General features: G+C 36.4%; 1 protein-coding gene across 1 annotated transcript in view; it reads right to left on the bottom strand.

Moving 5' to 3' along the window:
- The window catches only part of LOC123806888 (glutamyl aminopeptidase), an 87,353-nt gene that overhangs the window by 49,616 nt on the left and 19,149 nt on the right, over positions 1-18,588 (bottom strand). Inside the window, exons 3-6 of the mRNA XM_045820336.1 lie at positions 18,120-18,251; positions 5,035-5,155; positions 2,239-2,393; positions 1,708-1,821 (exon numbers count right to left, since the gene is read on the bottom strand). Of these exons, the coding sequence (XP_045676292.1) occupies positions 1,708-1,821; positions 2,239-2,393; positions 5,035-5,155; positions 18,120-18,251 (522 nt within the window). The remainder of the gene's footprint in view (positions 1-1,707; positions 1,822-2,238; positions 2,394-5,034; positions 5,156-18,119; positions 18,252-18,588) is intronic.

The raw sequence follows: 18,588 nt of genomic DNA, 5'->3' as shown, positions 1-18,588 counted from the left end.
TCCAGGTCATTTCGACTCAGACTGTAATTCCCTCTGTCCCTGTAAAACATTTAGGTAAGTAGACGGGATCCAGTTCTCAGTGTTGGGACATTTGGCTTTAGTCTTAGTTGTGCTGCCAACTGTCTATGTGAATGGGGAAGTTATACTACCTTCCTGGGCGTGAGGTTTTCGAAAGCCTGTGAAATCAGACTCCACTACTGGGGAGCTTACCAAGCTCTCTCACGATGCATCTTTATTTATCTGTCCCCTCTTAATATGGGGACTTTTCAAAGGCAGAAATTTTATTCAGTTTTGGGTTTTTCATAGTGTCAACTGAATGAAGGATGAATGAATGAGTTGAATCATGTGATTAAATTTCATTTAGAACTGCATACTAAATTCTTCTGGTATTTAAATGGTGTTTTGAAACACTGAAATTGGGATGTTAAAATATTATGTATTATATATAAAATATATAGCAATATAAAAATGTTTTGATTTCTTATAATATCTTGACATAAGAAGGGTACCAGATTACTTTATAGAAAATAAAAGGCAAAATGTTTTCATTTACATAGCTCAATAAATTATGAAATCAGCAATTTTTAGAATAGATGAGTAGTTTCAATTAAGGGACTACATTTTTGTCCCCCAAGGGTCATCCAGAAATATGGAAGTCATTTTTGTTTTCACAACTGGAATGGGTGATTACAGGCATCTAGTAGACATAGACCCAAAATACTGCTAAGTATTGTTAGACACAGGACAACAGCCCACAATGAAGGATTATCTGGCCCAAAATATCAATAGTTTCATGGTTGAAAACTCTGATGTAAGTTAAATTAGTAAAGAAACAACTGTTACAAATTAACTTTTTCCCTTTTTAAAGTTGTAGATACTAAGAGCTTCAAGTATGTAACATTGTCTTTTTATTCTGTCCAGAAGAGGGCAGTAGTCTATACAGTATGCAACTGTAATCCTCTACTTTTGCTCATCTACACTTGACACTTTCATACATACAAACAGATAAATAATAACTTTCACTACCTAAATATAAATACCAAAATCTCTAGCTTTTTGGCAAGAAATGTCTGTAGAGTTCCCAGAAGCCTCCATCGTAGGCCCCTCAGGGACACAGAGTATTATAACAATAATTATATGTACATTTTGGGAGCTTTTAAGTTTACAAGACAGAGAACAGTGTTCTTTCATAGAGAAGAGGACTAACTCAGAGAGGATATGTAATTTGCTCAAGGTCACATTCCCTGCAAAGCATCTAAGAAATGATGAATCCAGGATTTGAACTTGAGTCTAACTACGAAGTTTATACTCTCGTCTCTTTCCACACTGTTTAAGCAACCTGTGTAAGGTGAGTCATTTACAAAATTAAGCTTAGACATTTTTCAAAGGGTTTGGACTACAGGTGTTTTCTTGAACACAGAGTTGGCATTGTCCAAGCTATTTTTTTCCTGCCTTGACACATATTCCTGAGTAAATCCATCAAGGATAGCCTCAAATCCTGGTGGCCATTTGGCCTCTTGGGCCTGGGCTTAGGCTGTAAGCAAGGCACAGTTCAGTAGAGCAAGCTGGCTCCACCCCATTCCCACAGTTGAATTCCTAATTCACCACTTCACTTGGCCCGGACTCAGGGTGATAGTCCAAATGCTTCGATCTGCTCTGCATGGGAAAAATAGAGAGAGACCTGGAGTGCACGTGTTCAGGACTCACCATTTGCCAATCTCCTTCTGCATGGCTTACTCCCAGAAACTCAAAGAAGGAGGCAAAGCCTTCATTCAGCCACAAATCTTCCCACCATTCCATGGTCACAATATTCCCAAACCACTGAAATTATAAGCAGTAAAGTGATAGTTAAATTCTTACGCCTTTGGTAGAGAGACCTAGAAAAGTTCAATAAATCATTTGTTCATATAAATTTTGTCACTTGACACAGAAGTGGAAGGCATCTTTAGCATTTATCTCCTGGAATGATCTTAAAATTTCCTTACTTTCTTGTCTTGATTTAGGTATTACTGGGAATATTTAAAGTTATAAGAAGTCATATTGTGTATTTATTAAAGGCAAAACAATGTGTCTTTAAAGTTTCTCTATGGTAAAATATTTATCAGCACTAAGAAAGACCTTCAAGCAGGACTTTCTGAGCTGGCTATTTTTAATTTGCTAAGTTATAATTCATTTCAATTATTTCTGTGGTCTAAACCATGTTTTAAAATGAGCAAATCTGCTTTGAAGATTGTATACCTGATGCACAAGTTCATGGGCAACCACACTGGCCACCCTCTGCTTGTTTGATGAGGCCGACTCCTGGGGGTCATAAAGCAAGTTTGTTTCTCTGTACGTGATGAGTCCCCAGTTTTCCATGGCCCCAGTGCCAAAGTCTGGAATAGCGATTTTATCTACGGAAAAAGAGAGTCCAGTGAGAAGTACATTCTTTCCATTTGTTCATGACATTTCTTACCAATTTAAGTTCTTTGGATGAATGCATTTTAAAAAGTCTAAAAATAACTTTACGGTCTTCATGCACTCAGAATTTCCATGGACCTTTTCCTGTTGGTTCCAGATACCAGCATCTTGGGTTTTTTAAATGACAGTTTTACTAATTACACATTTTTACTAATGGCAATGCTCTTTTCAAGTCCTCTATAATTTTGTGTCTTTTGTTCCTTGCTGTCCTTCTTTTTTATTAGCTTTTTAAATAATTTTCACTTAGATAACACAGAGTATCTGTTTTGGGGATAAGTTGTGAAAAATTAAGGGAATAGAATTTTCAAATGAGGATTTAGAAGTACAGAGCTTCCAAGTGCACAAAAATATATTTCTATCTAAGGTTATAGTACATTAGAAAATATAAATTCTACTTTTTTCCCTAACTCTGTACAATTTGAGGTCAACCTGAGTCTCTATGAATCGAGTAACTTACCTTAAATTTGTATGTATTAAATTAGCTGGATCAATATGAAATGGGCCATATTCTCTCTAAATTCCCTTCCAGGTCTAAAATGTTGAATTTTATCATAACTCTCTATTCCTTATTTTTTCTGGGGCCTATAATCTTGGACATACTACCTAACAGGAAGAGGTAGTGTCGACCAGTTCTGTGTCAAATCCCAAAACAGGAAATATTCAGCTTGAGTACTAGACAGAGTCCAACTTCTTCCATTAATGAACTATGATAACAGTATAATTTCTTTATCATTACACAGAATTTAAATGAGGCACATAAATGAAAATAAATTCAAATTTCATCTAACATATAAGGAAGGCTTTTTCTGGTTAAAATAATGAATCTTAAAGGTTTTTATAAAAGAAGGAAAATGGATATATCTTAAATGGAAGTCACAATTACAGCTGTAGTTTCCTTTTCGTGTTATCTTCATTCTTAGATTTGGGTTTTTTTTTTTTTTTCACAAGATTACTACTTAAAAGATGGAGAAATATTCCCCACAAGGCCAATTTTTCCATAATATTATGGAGTGTAATTTGCACCTACTGTTTGGAAAAAAGGAAGTTTTCATAACCTAGTTTCTTTGCTGAGAATTGACATTATAATTGCCTCCAGTGAATTTAATTTTGGGAGGTATAATAAATGCAGAAGCCATTTCTAAGAAAAGTCTAAGATAGAGTCAATTCTGAAAAAGTTAAAATTCATATAAAATTATGAAGAAGGAAGAGGACGATAAGGAAAAGAAGTTGCAGCATTAGTTGTAGTGGTTGTAGTAGTAGCTGTAGTAGTAGTTGTGGTAGCAGTTATAATAGAAGTAGCTGTAATAGTTTTTATTGTAGTGGTTATAGTACTAATGATAGTTGCAGTCCTAGTAGTCATGGATGTAGTAGTTGCAGTAATAGAAGTAGTAGTGGAGGTAGTCATAGCAGTTGTGATAGTAACAGTAGTTGTGGTAGTTGTAGTAGTAGCCATCGTCACTGCAGGAGTAGACATAGTAATGGTGGTGGTGGCAGTAGCAATGGTGGCGGCAGTAGTAGTGGAGAGGAAGAAACAAAGCAAGGAGAAGACAAAAATAAATCTGTGAGATTTCCACTTCCTGGATCATCTCTGGTGGCACAAGTGAGATAAAGAGAAAAAAGACTTTCAAATTGATGTGATGAACATTTTATTAAACATTATTCTGATTGCAATGAAAAGTTGTTTCTCTTCCTATCTCTCCCTCTACTTATAATAGTTGCAATTCAAAAAAAATTGGAGCCACTGTTATTGAGGAAAAAATGGGGCATCTACAAACATGCTTAGAGCCATAGTCATTCTCATATAAAGAATTTGGCATTCCAGTTGCTTTGCATTGAGAATTATATCAAAATAAGAGCAGAAGCATAAATAAACAAGTCAATTTTTTGTTTGTTTGTTTTTTTGTTGCTTTTATTTTGTTTCTGCAGACAGCTATATGGGTGTTCCATTTGAAGTCTTTGCTAATACCACCCAAACTTACTAACAAAGAATTTCCGCTACTGATAGAAGTGTCATATTGATGCCATTTTGATTATAGCTCTATTTTTATTTGAAAATAAAATGTTCCCACATTAGAAAAATATTCATGGAAGGAGCACCATTGTTTCTTTTTAACTGCTAGAGAATCTAGAATTAGTCTTGTGCAATAGTAGAAAGACTGGGGGCACATGGGAATTTGACAGCATTATTGATTCTTATTTCCTAACTCACTGATGGTAGGGAAGCAACGGAAGCTATCAGGATGGGTACTAATTTTGAAATCAACTGATCTAGGTTGACATTTCTAGCTCCATCATTATCAACATCTGCAGTTTTGTGCACATATGGTACTTTAATCTTTATTTGTTAAGTAAAAGACTACACATTTATCAGGTAGGAACAGAGTATAGAGTTTATTCTTGGAAGATCCAGAATGGATCTTTCCACATCAACGAAGTATTAGACACATACTGTAGGCATGCGATAAAAAGGCTTAGGGATGAGTATTAACTGAGCATGATAAAACTGGAGGAAGTGAGTTAACTTAGGTGAAAACAAAAGAAATATTAAAAAATAAGAAAACAATAGATTCTCACCTAATTTAGGAAGAGCATAATCCATAGCAAAGTATTCTTCAAAATAATCAAACACACTTTTAGTTATATCTGCTGCATATTCAGCTGTGTGCTTTTGCTCTGGCTGGACATATACAGTGAGCTATTAAACAAAACACAAACATTCAGTGAAAATTATTCCTCATTTGATAAAACACGTGAAGAAGTAGTGCAAAGAAGGTCAGCTTTAGAACCAAGTGAGTCTCATCTGAATCTCAGTTGTACATGGGCAGTTCACTTCACTTCTCTGAGGCTCATATGTAAAGCAAAATAATACTGCATAGCTCACTGAGTGATTTCAATCACTAGAAATAATTTGAGACAATGATTGGCATACTGTTCCATACATTTTAAAATGTTATTACTTTTTTCTACTTACAATATATATTGTCTTTTTAATGTCTATGTATCTACATATTTAGCTATTTGTCCATTCTTCTATCTCTATCTGTCTGTCTGTCTATCTATCATCATTTCTGTGTAATTTGCCAGTGAAGAAATCAATCATGTGATTTTCCTCATCTAAATAACCCTTGGATACATGTTTACCACTTGTTCTATTCTATCCATTGCCTTTTAGTTCTATTCTAAATGACTTTTCTGATATTTTAACTATTCTACCTCAAGAATCTAAAATAAAATGATTCAAGATTTTCCTGAGAGGGAAGAAGCTGGATAAGCTACATCATTCTGTAAGTCTCCAGGATATTTTTGTGCCATCATTTATAAATCAAACCAAGTATTGATCCTCCCACCACCAAGTCTAAGCATGTATGACCTTCAATAGCCCACACGATGTTGAAAGAAGAAAAACAAAGTTGGAGGACTGATACTACCCAATTCCGAGATTTAATATAAATCTGCAGTAATCAAGACAATGAAGTATTAGCAAACAAATACACACATAGATAAATATAACACAATACACATCCCAGAAATAGTCCCACATAAATAAAATCATCTGACCTTTGACAGAGGAGCAAAAGCAATACATTGGAGCAAGACAGTCTTTTCAACAAACAGTGCTGGAAAAACCGAACATCTGCATGCAAAAATAAATGAATAAATCTGGACAGAAACCCTCTACCTTTCATAAAAATTAACTCAAAATGGATCATAGACCAAAATGTAAAATATGAAATTATAAAACTCCTAAAAGATAACAAAACCTAGAAGACCTTGAATGCAAAGAGGACTTCTTAGATACAACACCAAAAGCATGATCCATGAGAGAAATAATGATAAGCTGCACTTCATTAAAAGCTTCTATCCTGTGAACGACAATGTCAAGAGAATGAGCAAACAAGCTACAGCCTGAGAACATATATTTTCAAAAGACCCATCTGATAAAGGTATGTTGTGCAACATACACAAAGAACACTTAAAACTCAACAAGAAGAAAACAAACAACCAAATTAAAAAAATGGACCAAAGATCTTAACAGATACCTCACCAAAGAAGAAATATAGTTAGTTACAAATAATATGTGGAAAGATGTTCTCCATCATGTGTTATCAATGAGATGCAAATTAAAACAACAAGATACCACTACAGACCTACTAGAATGCCAAAATCCAGAACTCTCATGCCACCAAATGCTGGTGTGGACAAGGAAGGATAGAAACTTTCACACATTGCTGTTGAAAATGTAAAATTGCACAGCTACCCTGGAAGACAGTATGGCAGTTCTTGCAAAACATACTCTTACCATATGACCCACAGATCACACTCTTTGGTATCTACCCAAAGGAGTTTAAACAATGTCCACACAAATACCTGCACACAGATGTTTACAGCAGGGTTACTCATAATTCCCAAAACCTGGAAGCAACCAAGGTATCCTCCTGTAGGTGAATAGATAAATAAATGGTGTTCCACCCACACAATGGAAAATTTACTTCTAAAAAGACATAAGCTATGGAACTATTAAAAGACAGGGAGAAAACCTAAATGCACATTACTAAGTGAAACAAGCTAATCTGAAAAGGCTACAACCTGTATATTTCCAACTATCTGACATTTTGGAAGAGGCAAAACTGTAGAGACAATAAAGTGATTGCCTGGAGTGAGCATGGGGGAGGAGGAAGAGATGACTAGGTGGAGCACAGAGGATTTTCAGAGCAGTAAAAACACCTGCATGATAAAATGATATATACACATCATTGTACATTTAGTGAGATCTGTAGGATGTACAACCCAGGCTTAACCCTAACTAAAGCAACCTATGGACTTTGGGTGACATGATGTGTCATTTTAGGTTCATCCTGGGTAAAAAAAAAAAATACTATTTGGGGAGTGATATTGATAATGGGAGAGGCTATGAATGTGTGAGAGCAGGGGGCATTGAAGGTGGGACCCCAAAACCCCAGAATTTATATATAAAAAATTGTGTATTTATTTTTACATATTTAAACTTCAGTCACCTTCAGAATACTCTTCATTTGATGCAATACACCTATCAAAACATTTTTTCCACTGCTCAACACAGTTTTTGAACTCATTGATTTTGATGTCTTTTAGTGTTTCTGCCATTTTTTGTTTCACCTCTTCTACATCAAGTTGCTTAGGTGAGATCAGGTGAATAGGGAGGGTGGGCACAGATGTCACATTGGTTTTGGTCAAAAACTGCAGAACACCCAGTGCACTGTGGGCAGGTGCACTCATAAATAAACCCATCATGATATGGGCAAATGTTTTGAAAAAGTCTTCAAAAAAATTCACTGAAGCCAAACACAGCCTCTCACAACAAGACCAGCTGGTACGCTGATACAGAGAGGTCCCTAGAACACTTACCTAGTGGGGGAAGCCTGTATTACAATGAGTGCGCCTTCCAGAAGATAATTCTGGGTTTTTTGGGGGTCCTCCCTTCTATGTGAAATCTTTGTACCTTCCCTTAATTTAGTGGTAAACTAAACTTAAAAACTGCTCTAAAAATGTCTTTTTAAAAAGCCTATGAAGCCCTGGCTGATGTGGCTTAGTGGACTGAGCATGGGCCTGTGAACCAAAGGGTCACAGGTTCAATTCGCAGTCAGGGCACATGCCTGGGTTGCAGGCCAGGTCCCTAGTAGGGGGCGTGTGAGAGGCAACCATACATTGATGTTTCCCTCTCTTTCTCCTTCCCTTCCCCTCTCTCTAAAAATAAATAAATAAAATCGTTAAAAAAATAAAATAAAAAAGTTTGTGAAGACTTCAAATAAAGTATATTTGCTGAATTTCGGAAATGACTCAAAATCCTCAAGCAAAGCAAAAGATGCAGTCATCTGGTAAGTTCAAGCCAGTATACCTGATGGGAACAGGTGCCTTATCATTAAAAAGAAAAAAAAAAGAAAGAAAGAAAATTATGCCTGCTTTCTTTATTATTTCAAATGCATTGCTAATTTTGGTTTTACTTAGGCACACATCTGAGCTACCTTTTCTTAGAAGTGAAGCACCAAGGACAAATCAATAATTTAAAGGACAAGTTCTGAAAGGCAACCCTTAAATTGCCAGCACTAGCTCACTGTTCTCACTTCCTCAGGTAACTGATGTCCTTGTTTTATTTGCATGAGAAAAGATGTGATCATCTTTATCTCCAAAGGCAACACAACTCACTCAATTAGCATCCTAACTGTTCTTTGAGATTTTTTTTTTTGAGATTTATTTTTAACTTGCCATAAGTGGTGGTACATTTCCTCTCTGCCCTCCTGACCTGCTGCAATGACAAGCATTTTCCAAGAAGTTAAGTGAAATCAAGGACTCAGCTGGCGGCCACTAAACAGAGCACAGGTAATTGCTCCCTATGAAATCAAAACCATCACATTCACACAAGATATTCATGTTGTAAAGGATGCTTCTCAGAGTTCTTCATCTGTGATTAAATTAGTGTGTCCAAACTAAGAATTTCTACCTCCTCTGTTTTCTACCATTAACAACTTCAGCAAGGGTAGCTCCTCTGGACCCATTCCATTGTTGTCTACACACTCTGTATGTCAGTGCTGCACATAATGTGTGCAGAGTGAGGGGGCCGAGAGAGAGGAAGAGGAGACAATGGCTGGGCCTCCCATCCTAGGTGGAGTAGAAAGACATGTGCTCTTTCCATCCAAATTTCTCATTTCCCATGCCAGTGGCTTGACTTCCTTTAAGCAGAATGCTGCTCCGACAAGATAATCCCGTTTTTCTTACTCTCTGTATTTCTGTTATTGGCAGCAGCAGGAATGCAGTGTCCTTCAATAGGATTGATATGAATATAAATTCAACCAAAATAAAAATAGCCCCTTCCTCTTTTGTTTCTGAGAAACACAACCCCATGGAAATATGTTCCATCTTTACAGTCTGGCCTGTCTGCATATCACCTGTGAGCTACGATTCTTACCTTGAAGAATCATAGATCAACCATTGCTTTTATGAACTGAGCTAAGTAGTCACAGGGTATTCATCTCATAATGTAATTAGCCAAAGCAAGTCTATGAGTGTTTCCTACATCACAAACCATATCTATGAGTTTGCCATACACCACATATTATATTTTTAAAACACTGCCATCATGTCAACATTGTCTGTTAGTTGAAGCTTCAAAGTAGTTTATGTGGCATCCATTTAACAGCAGAACACCTGTGATGTTCAGATTTGGTGATTTTAACAAGTGTACTCTTCTCTGCTGTTGCCTTCACTCATCCTCAGCTCAGCCTTCCTGCTCTCTGACCTCATCTTCAGCCCGGGCCTCTTCTGCATCCTCTCCTCCTTTCTGTGGGCTTAGTGAGGGGGCTAACACCCCTGCATCATCTGCTAAGCCTCAGCACTTCTGTCCATGACAAAGCTCAGAAAATTACCCCTGAACTGTCATCGTCATTTAGTAATAAATGTCACTTTTCCAGATTAACTGTGTGCTTTGACTGAGATGACTTTTTAAAAAGGAAATGACTAGCCATATTAAAATTGCTTAGAGTGAGGAGGTAAGCACGTATGTATATTCTTTCTTCTTCTTACCTTCTGAGTCATATACACCTTTCTTATTCAAGGACTCTACTAAAAGTTCAATGTCAAGCTTATACATAAGATTTATAACTTTAAATATAAGCTTTATATATAAATTTTTGTATAAATATCAAATTTGTAAGACTTCAAGAGACTAATCAGTATGCATATATTTAGTTTTTAAAGCCCTGGCTGGTGAATTGAGCACTGGTGGATTGAGTAGATTGAGTGCTGGACTGCAAAGCAAAGGTTCTGTTCAATTCCCAGTCAGGACACATGCCTGGGTTGTGGGCCAGGTCCCCAATAGGGGGTGTGCGAGAGGCAACCACACATTGATGTTTCACTCCCTCTTTTTCTCCTTCCCTTCCCCTCTCTCTAAAAATAAATAAATAAAATCCTAAAAAAAAAATAAAAACTGTGTGTTCCCTTAATGAACCAAATTACCAAGATACACCACTGTTGGATACCATTAGTCGTATCTCAAAGCACTGAGTCTACTGAGCTAGTGTCAGGTGTAAAAGTCTGTGCTTTCTAGAGCCCACATTTCAGCTTATTGTTCTTCTGGGAGGTGTGACACACCTGCTGTATCACTGCTGTGACTCCTGCTTTTTTTCTCATCACATTGGAATCTACTGTAAAGAATGGTTTTGGAATGCTCAATGTTCTCCTTCCATTCCTGAGTCTGCAGGAATGAGAGATTGGATGCAAGTCCTGATTCCTGATTGGTCACTGTCACTCCCCTTATGTACCCCTTTGACTGTGAGGATTAGGCCTACTAGATCTCCCTCGTTAGAACAACAGAGTGAGGCCGTGTACCCTCACCCAGTACATTCCATGATTATTGGGTCCTGAAACCAAAACCAAGTAGTAGAAAGGCCAGCAGTGTAATCATTATGAGTACTCACTAGCCTTACCAAGTACTTAACAAATTTCCAGGTCATATAGCTTTCTCATATAATGTCTCACACTACACATCAATTCAATGAATCTGATATTATTAATATTAATAGAATATAATATTTTGTATCACTGATAATAACTTTATCTCAATCTTTTCACTAGTCCAGCTTCCACAATTATAAAGTTGAGAGAGTGCCGAAAATCAAAAAAAATTTTATACGTTCAAAATAAACTAATTTGGCAGTCACTAACCTTAACTGATGAGAGTTTTTAATAATCTTTATATTTTTCTCTACAAAAGTATTGCTGTAGAAATATTACTGTTTGATTATAAGGTGCTGCCCCAGATCCAACTGTAGTTAATAACACAGAGTATTTTCACATTAGTATTCTTCACAATCTGTCCAACATTCAACTAGCCACACAGGTTTTAAATAAAGTTGTAGACCTCTAACTACAATTTTAGTTTGAAGAGTTTTAAAAATAAACTTCCTTATTGTATACATGAGAAAAGTGACATCTCATGTATACAAAAAAAGTGAGGCCGAACTAACACCAGAATTCAGTACAAAGTTCGTTTTTACTATATTATACTGCCTCTTTTCTCTGTTCCTACCACTGAAACCTGACTTTCTCTAGTGCAAAATAGAGACAGCAATTGTACCTTTCTCACAGAATTGTTGTGAGCATTAACTAAGCTAAAGCATAAGCAGTGCTTGACATAAGAGTTTTTTGTGTCTCATCAAGAGCATTGATATCATTAGAGAAACATCAATACATAGAATTATTAATGTCTTGATGTTCTCTGCCTGCCCTTCTGCCTATGTTGGTGATCTCCACATTGTGGTATCCACATTACCATTACAACCATTAGGAGTGTGCAGGTTTAAAAAGGAAAAGTTAAGTTTTTGACTTCCAAAATACACAATAAATTTGAAAGCTAAAACCATTTGCTCTGCAAGACCCTGTTAGGAAAGGCTTTTAGAATAAAAACAGAAAAAAGCAAACCACAGAATGTACAGTGTAAAGATAGAGTGGAAAGAGAATTCAGGGGAAAAAACTAGATGAAAGTCACCAGGGCCAGGAGAAGAATAATAAGGTTGATGGAGCAAGAATCTGGAAGGGTGTGTTATGATTTGAGGTGAAGGCAGCGCTGAACTTGGAAAGGCCACATGGACAGAAAGGAATCAGCTTGAACAGACTGCAAGCCACCACTGCACTATCACCCTGGTCAGAAGCCAGCCAGTGCCTGCAGGATTCCAGCAGTCACTTGGGAGCACTGCAGGTCAGCTGTGCCCTGGGTCCACATCCTTATTGCATGTGTCTGCTGAGCATTTTCTATTGATAAAGGTGACCATCCATGCAGGTTTGCCTAGGAATGTCCCAAGTTTGTTGCTTGCCTGTTTACACCTCTTGTTGTAATTAAGGACACCTTATTATTTATATTTTATAGATGGTAAAATGTATGGTCACTTTACCTATCAACAAAAGCCTGCCTACCTACTGCCTATCATGCAGCAGAATTAACACCTGTTCATCTGTTGAGGTTTTGCAGTCTCACCTGAACTGCTCCAAAGAGACACACCCATTTAAATGGCCTAGCATGAAACCAAAGGTGAGGGTTTCAGCACTCAGAAGGATGCTGTGACCAGTAAAGACATACTTAGGTGGCACTAGACAGTGGAGACCACCTTTGTTTCACATCTCTTTTGAGGGCAGATAGCCTAGCTCCCTTAAGGGCTTAGCATCTTCCTTCTGTGCATAGTAGGTGCTCAATAAAGATGAATAAAACAATCTGATTGAAGGAACTGTTTCATTATCCAGGCTGAGCTAGCAGGATGGGACAGAGAAAATAATTTTATATTGTTTTTAATTCCATAAGTGCATATTTAAGGTACATAGTTGGTATTACAGACTATAATACCAGTGTGTTTAATTTTACAAATTTATATTCTTCAAAATATTTTTCCAGCCATGGGCAAAGTTGAGTGGGGGTAATATCTGGTAGAAAGAAAGAGTGACACATTATTCTTTTTCAGGTTTTGTCTGTGACTGCATTACTACAGGGTTGCGGTGTATTTCTTCTAAATTTTAATTTGCCCATGACCCATGGATAAATGATAAATATGCACAACCTTTGTTTGATGTTTGGGTGACTAAGAACTACTTTTCTGCTGTAACTACGGATATGGAAAACATGTTCAGAACCTGGAGTTCAGAACTCAGCTGCTGTGAAGTGCTGCTTGAGAAGGAACTCGACACTGCCACTTAGGGTCAGGATACAGAAGGCATTTCCTCGCAGCTTACTTTCCATTTAAGTCAAAGTTTGTTTGACGCTTGGTGATTATTATTACTGCAGTAGAATTTTTTAAAAGCTAATATTAACATTTGAAAAATCTAACTTCGTAGAACTTCATATTTTTTCATTGACATTTTGTTTTCATTTTTAAACATTTAAATAAAGAAAAAGAATCATTAGCAATAACCTATGGCTTCTTGAATTAAATACACTTCTTTTGGAGAAAACTAGAGACCTTAATTTAGAATAATTTTTTTTCAGTAAAAAAATTAAAAACTCATAAAGTATTATAAAAATCAAAATCAGTCGTTCAGAATGATTTCTTTTCAGAAAATCGTTTAGCAAAAACACACCAAAAATATCTTTTTAAGATAATAAAATAATCTTATGCTAAAATATCTCTGAGGGAAGTAAATCGATTGCCATTAGTAAGCAAGAGTTGTTACTATTATAGGCAAGACCTGCTGGTGCACGCAACAATGACTGGTCAAAACTTTAAGGAGAAATTAGATACTTACACAGCCTTTAATTATTTCTTCCCATGTATTTGCTAATTACTGAGGCAATTATAATATATATCCACTAATTCTTTGGTAGTCCTCCCTCCAGAAAGTGGAGATTAATTCCCTTCCCCTTGGATGTGTACCACACTGAGTGATTGCTTCTAACAAACAGAGCATGGAAAAGAAAGAGTAATTTACAGTGGAAAACACACATCACTTTAACCAAGTGATCAAAGTTAGCATCAGCAGTATTAAGTCATCATGATAGCATGTACCTCTGACATGATGTGATAAGTAGGGCACCTCGTTTCTGCAATACTTTCCCCAAATCCAAAACCCCAATATAAGTATGAGAAAACAGAAGAAAAACCCAAAGTGAAGGACATTCTTCAAATGATCAGTACTCTTCAAAAGTGTCAAGATCATAAAAAAAAGGAAAAACTGAGAAAATGTCACATATTGGAGGAAATTAAGGACACCTTATGACTAAATACAGTGTGGTCTTATCTATTAGATCTTCAAACAGAAAAAAGAACACCAGCTGGAAAAACTGGTGATATTCAAATAAAGGCTGTAGTAGTTAATATTTTTGTATAAATATTAATGTCTTGGTTTTAGTAAGTGATAAAATGTTATATAAGATTTTAACATTGAGGGAGTCTGGGTAAACATTATAAGAGAATTCCGTTGTAATCTCGCAACTCTTCTGAAAATCTAAAACTATTTCAAAATACAAAGTTCAAAATTATATCTAAGTATTAAAACAATAACTTTTTCTAATAATGCTGTTTTCATGTAAGGAATGCATACATAAAAGAAGGCGAAAGATTTATACAATCTGAAGAGAAACCAGTGTATAATGCATGAATTAAAAAACCTGAAACAACTCAAAAAAGTAGAGTGAATACAAAAATCTATGACATGCATATTTGCTGCCCTCAACCAATCTTACCAATCCAGACAAATGATGGACCAAAATGGAAGCAAGTAAAAAGACACAGGCAAGTAGGAAGGATTCATTCACAGATATAATTCTAGGTGCTACTATTCAGGAATCATCCTGTAAGACTTTTTGAAAGAGGGCACCATATAATCTCTTTTACTGAGTTATTAGAATTAATATGGTTATAGTATAAACCTAATTAAACAGATGCTTTCAATCAGCATTTTCTTAGTGAATAATTCTTCCCAACTTCCTCTTTGCATGAAAGTCAAAAGTGGAAACAATCTCCAGCAAGATAATAGCTTCTTTTGGCACAACCTTCTTTACAGAAGACACAGGTCAAATGGCGCCCCCCCCCCAAATTCAAGACTTAATTAGAACTTACTGGTTTTCAGGAATAAGATCACCCTTGCTATTTAACTTTTCCTAAATTCAGTTTCTAGGAGACTAGTGCAAAGTTAAAAATTCTGGCAAATTACTGAGGACAAATTTCAAATGTATCTCAGATAGCACCACAACCCTAAACATTTTAAATAATTTTATATGTGGTAATATGGGAATGCTTTCTTTCTCGTATTTGCTTTATTTCTTCCAAATTTTCTATAATGTATGTGTATTAAAACTATAATTTTAAAAACTTAACAATATATGAATAACATCGTTTTGGATTAAAAATAGAATTCAGTATATCTGAATGGAAGACTTTGAGCTGGACTATTAAGTTAATAACATGCACCCTGGCTGGTGTGGCTCACTATGTTGAGCATAGTCCTGCAAAACTGAAAGGTCGCCAGTTCAATTCCCTGTCAGGGCACATGCCTGGGTGGCAGGCCAGGTCCCCAGTTGGGGGCATGTGAGAGGCAACCAACTGATATTTCTCATCAATGTTTCCCTCTCTATCTCCCTCCCTTTCCTTCTCTTCAAAATATATAAATAAAATCTTTTTAAAAGGTTAATAATATGCTTACTGGTGACATTGTTTCCCAGGACATGACTCCTGCAAGAGCAAGAGAAGCCCATTGTAACTCAAGAGTTACTCACATAACTAAAATGTCATGGAATCTCTCTACATTTTGTACAGTTCAGGGTATTTTTTTTTATTTTAGGAGGTAAAATTCAGTGGTTTCATTCACTTTAAAACCCTTAACCAAATCAACTACACCTGAAAAAAAACACTTCAGGTATAGATATCTTGCCAACAGAGTTGTGGAAAAATTCATCAATGGCAGGCCTCAGTTGTTGCTAAAGTACTGTAAGTTACTCTTCCAGTTGCTCTGCTTTTTATTTTTTTAAGGATTGAATCAAAATGCAATGCAACTAATATTCAAAAAATATGCAGAGTTAAAGTCTACTGAGCTACCTTTCAAACTGAGTTACCTTTTTTCTTAACAATGTTTTAGGACTGGGTCCTCCAATATAATTTTTCTCATAAGCAACAAGGACATTTCAACATAATGAATGGTTCAATCAGTTATGCTCTCTCCAAGTATACAACTATGACCTTAATTGTTTGATTAAGTTTATTGATGCTGTGTTTATTGATATAAAGAATTCTTGCCAGGAGGGTGACCATACCCAGAAAAGTTTAATCAGGATATTACAGATTCTTGGATTGCACAGTATAATCTGATTCTGAACAGCAGGTGATTAATGTACCAGAATAATACTATCAGAAGCAGAGTGGATAAGAATGGTCCTTTGATTCATGACATTTGTACCAAAAATATTGTATTACACAATAACTACGTAGTTTCTTTTTTTTTAACTGACAAAGTAATATAGAGACCTTGGGTCAAGAGGGTGTAATAAATTGAAGCTCTGATGTGCCTCCATTGCTCCTAACATACATAAGAGCAGATGCAATAAAAAAAAAAAAGAAAACCTATGATACATATCAGGGCTTTATATAATGTAGGCATCTCCATGGAGTTGATAAAAATACAAGGAAGTGGGCAGAAACTGGAGCACAAGCTTATCAGGCTCTGGTTTTAGAAGAGATAGAAATGGGTTCCTGGGGTCAGAGCCAGGTCCTGCTTGGGAAATCACGTTTTTAAACTTTGAGTACTTTTCTCATTTTTTCTCCTAACTGCTTGTTTTTATTTATTGTGACCATAGCTTCTTGAATCTCTGAGCATAATAATTAAAGGTTTAATGTGTAAGTGTAATTTTGTGTGTTATTTTAGGGGATTATCTTTTGTTTTCTCAATTATCACCATTTACCCCCACTGTGTCTTGGATTTTTCTCTTTCATGTTGCTTATTTTCTTCATTTGCCTACTTGTCTCAGATTATCTGTTCAGCTCTAAGAATACATAGTGCCCCAAGTGTGGTGTGAGTCCCCTCTGTTGTTACATTTAAGCAGATGTAAGGGAGGGGCAGGGGTGGTTGTTTTTGTAAGTCTGCAGTGGGAGATTGTGCTGGGAGCATTTGTGCTTGGTCCTGGACTATATGATTTCAGTTTAGAGTGAGTAGGTAGGAGCCAGGCAGGGAACTTACTAAGTGTCAAAGAGATGGAATTTACCATGAATTGCCATTCACATTGGATCCCTTCATGTTCTGTTCAACTTTTGAGGCAAACAGCCCACAGGTTTTTGCAAGAGGGAAAACTGGCCACACGTCTTCTATAGATGAGGCGGAGGAAGGGGTACCCACTTTGCTCAGCTCCACATCCCAATTTCACTGAGTTCTCATGACTCAGAGTCCTTGGTAAGTACCCAAAGACACTTTGGCTTTCTGTTCCTCCTTCATCCAACAGATGATCAGAAAATAATATATTATGACGGTATTATGTTATTTTTCCCACTCAAAAGAAGAAATCTTCACCAATTTAAGACAGAGTGTATGCACTCAGCTTTGATAGGGAAATCATTTCAGTAGTATTTATAGATACATAGAATGTAGCACAGAGGTGGAATGACAGACTAGGTAAGTGTTTAGGACGTAAGCCAAATGGGGGACTCCAAAATGAGAAAAATGGTTAGGTAAAAGTATTTGGTTTTTCAAAAGAAAATTATTGAATTACTCATCTTGATAAAAAAATTTATATTTTATTACATTTTAAAAAATGCTTTTGGACCCTTTGCTGTTGTCTTACTTTGAATTACATACAGGAATAGCACTATAAGCCACTCAGGGCTTAGTTACTCAAAGAACATTGATCTACCTCTGCTTTCCTTCCCCTTCTCTGGGCTCTCTGGGACCCCGCCCAGACACATACATTTGGCCACTTTACTAAATTGGGCCAACCCCAATAATTTGAGGCTACCCATGTCTATGTCTGTTGTGTTTGTTTATTCTTCACCTGTCCTTTTACTTTACATTTTTTCTATGTTGTTCGGTATACCATCAAACTCACAGAACTGGGTAACTAATGAGCTGTTCTACTCTGTTGTATGAAAAAAAAATTCCACAAATAGAAAGTGAACCAAAAAGGCACGTGATAAACTTTTTAAAAATATAGCGTGACTCACAGGAATTCCCTTCTTTGACGTTCTCTGCACAGAATCGAACTGATGCACAGCAAAGCACACCAGGTAAGTGCTCATGGGGACGGACTTCTGGAAAATTGTTCTAGTCCATTTGTCATCCACTGACTCTTCTTTCTATTGAAAACAGAAGACAAACTTTTATTTATCAAAAGGTCGATCATGTACAAAGACAAACGATGGTTCCAAACCAGGCTTTCTAGTCAGAAGCCCTCTGCCAAAGCTTAAGGATAAAATTTCTTTTTACCCCTAAAGGGGGATTTTGGAAAGACTAAAGGAAAATTTATTTTGCTTGTAGTACTGTGAAAGACTGATTGATGAACTATGCTGTATAAAAACTTTCTCAGAGAGAAACACAATTTTGACTGTGATATAAATTGGACAGTTCAGTTATCCTTCTACATGAAACGCAGAAGGCTGGCCCTAATGCTTGAGGAGCTGCTGTGATTCCTTA

This window comes from Phyllostomus hastatus, unplaced genomic scaffold (genome assembly GCF_019186645.2).
Source record: "Phyllostomus hastatus isolate PE091 unplaced genomic scaffold, TTU_PhHast_1.1 phas_scaffold_39, whole genome shotgun sequence".
Lineage (NCBI taxonomy): Eukaryota > Metazoa > Chordata > Mammalia > Chiroptera > Phyllostomidae > Phyllostomus > Phyllostomus hastatus.
Note: the sequence above shows the minus strand (reverse complement) of the source record. Positions and strands in the feature narration are given on the sequence as shown.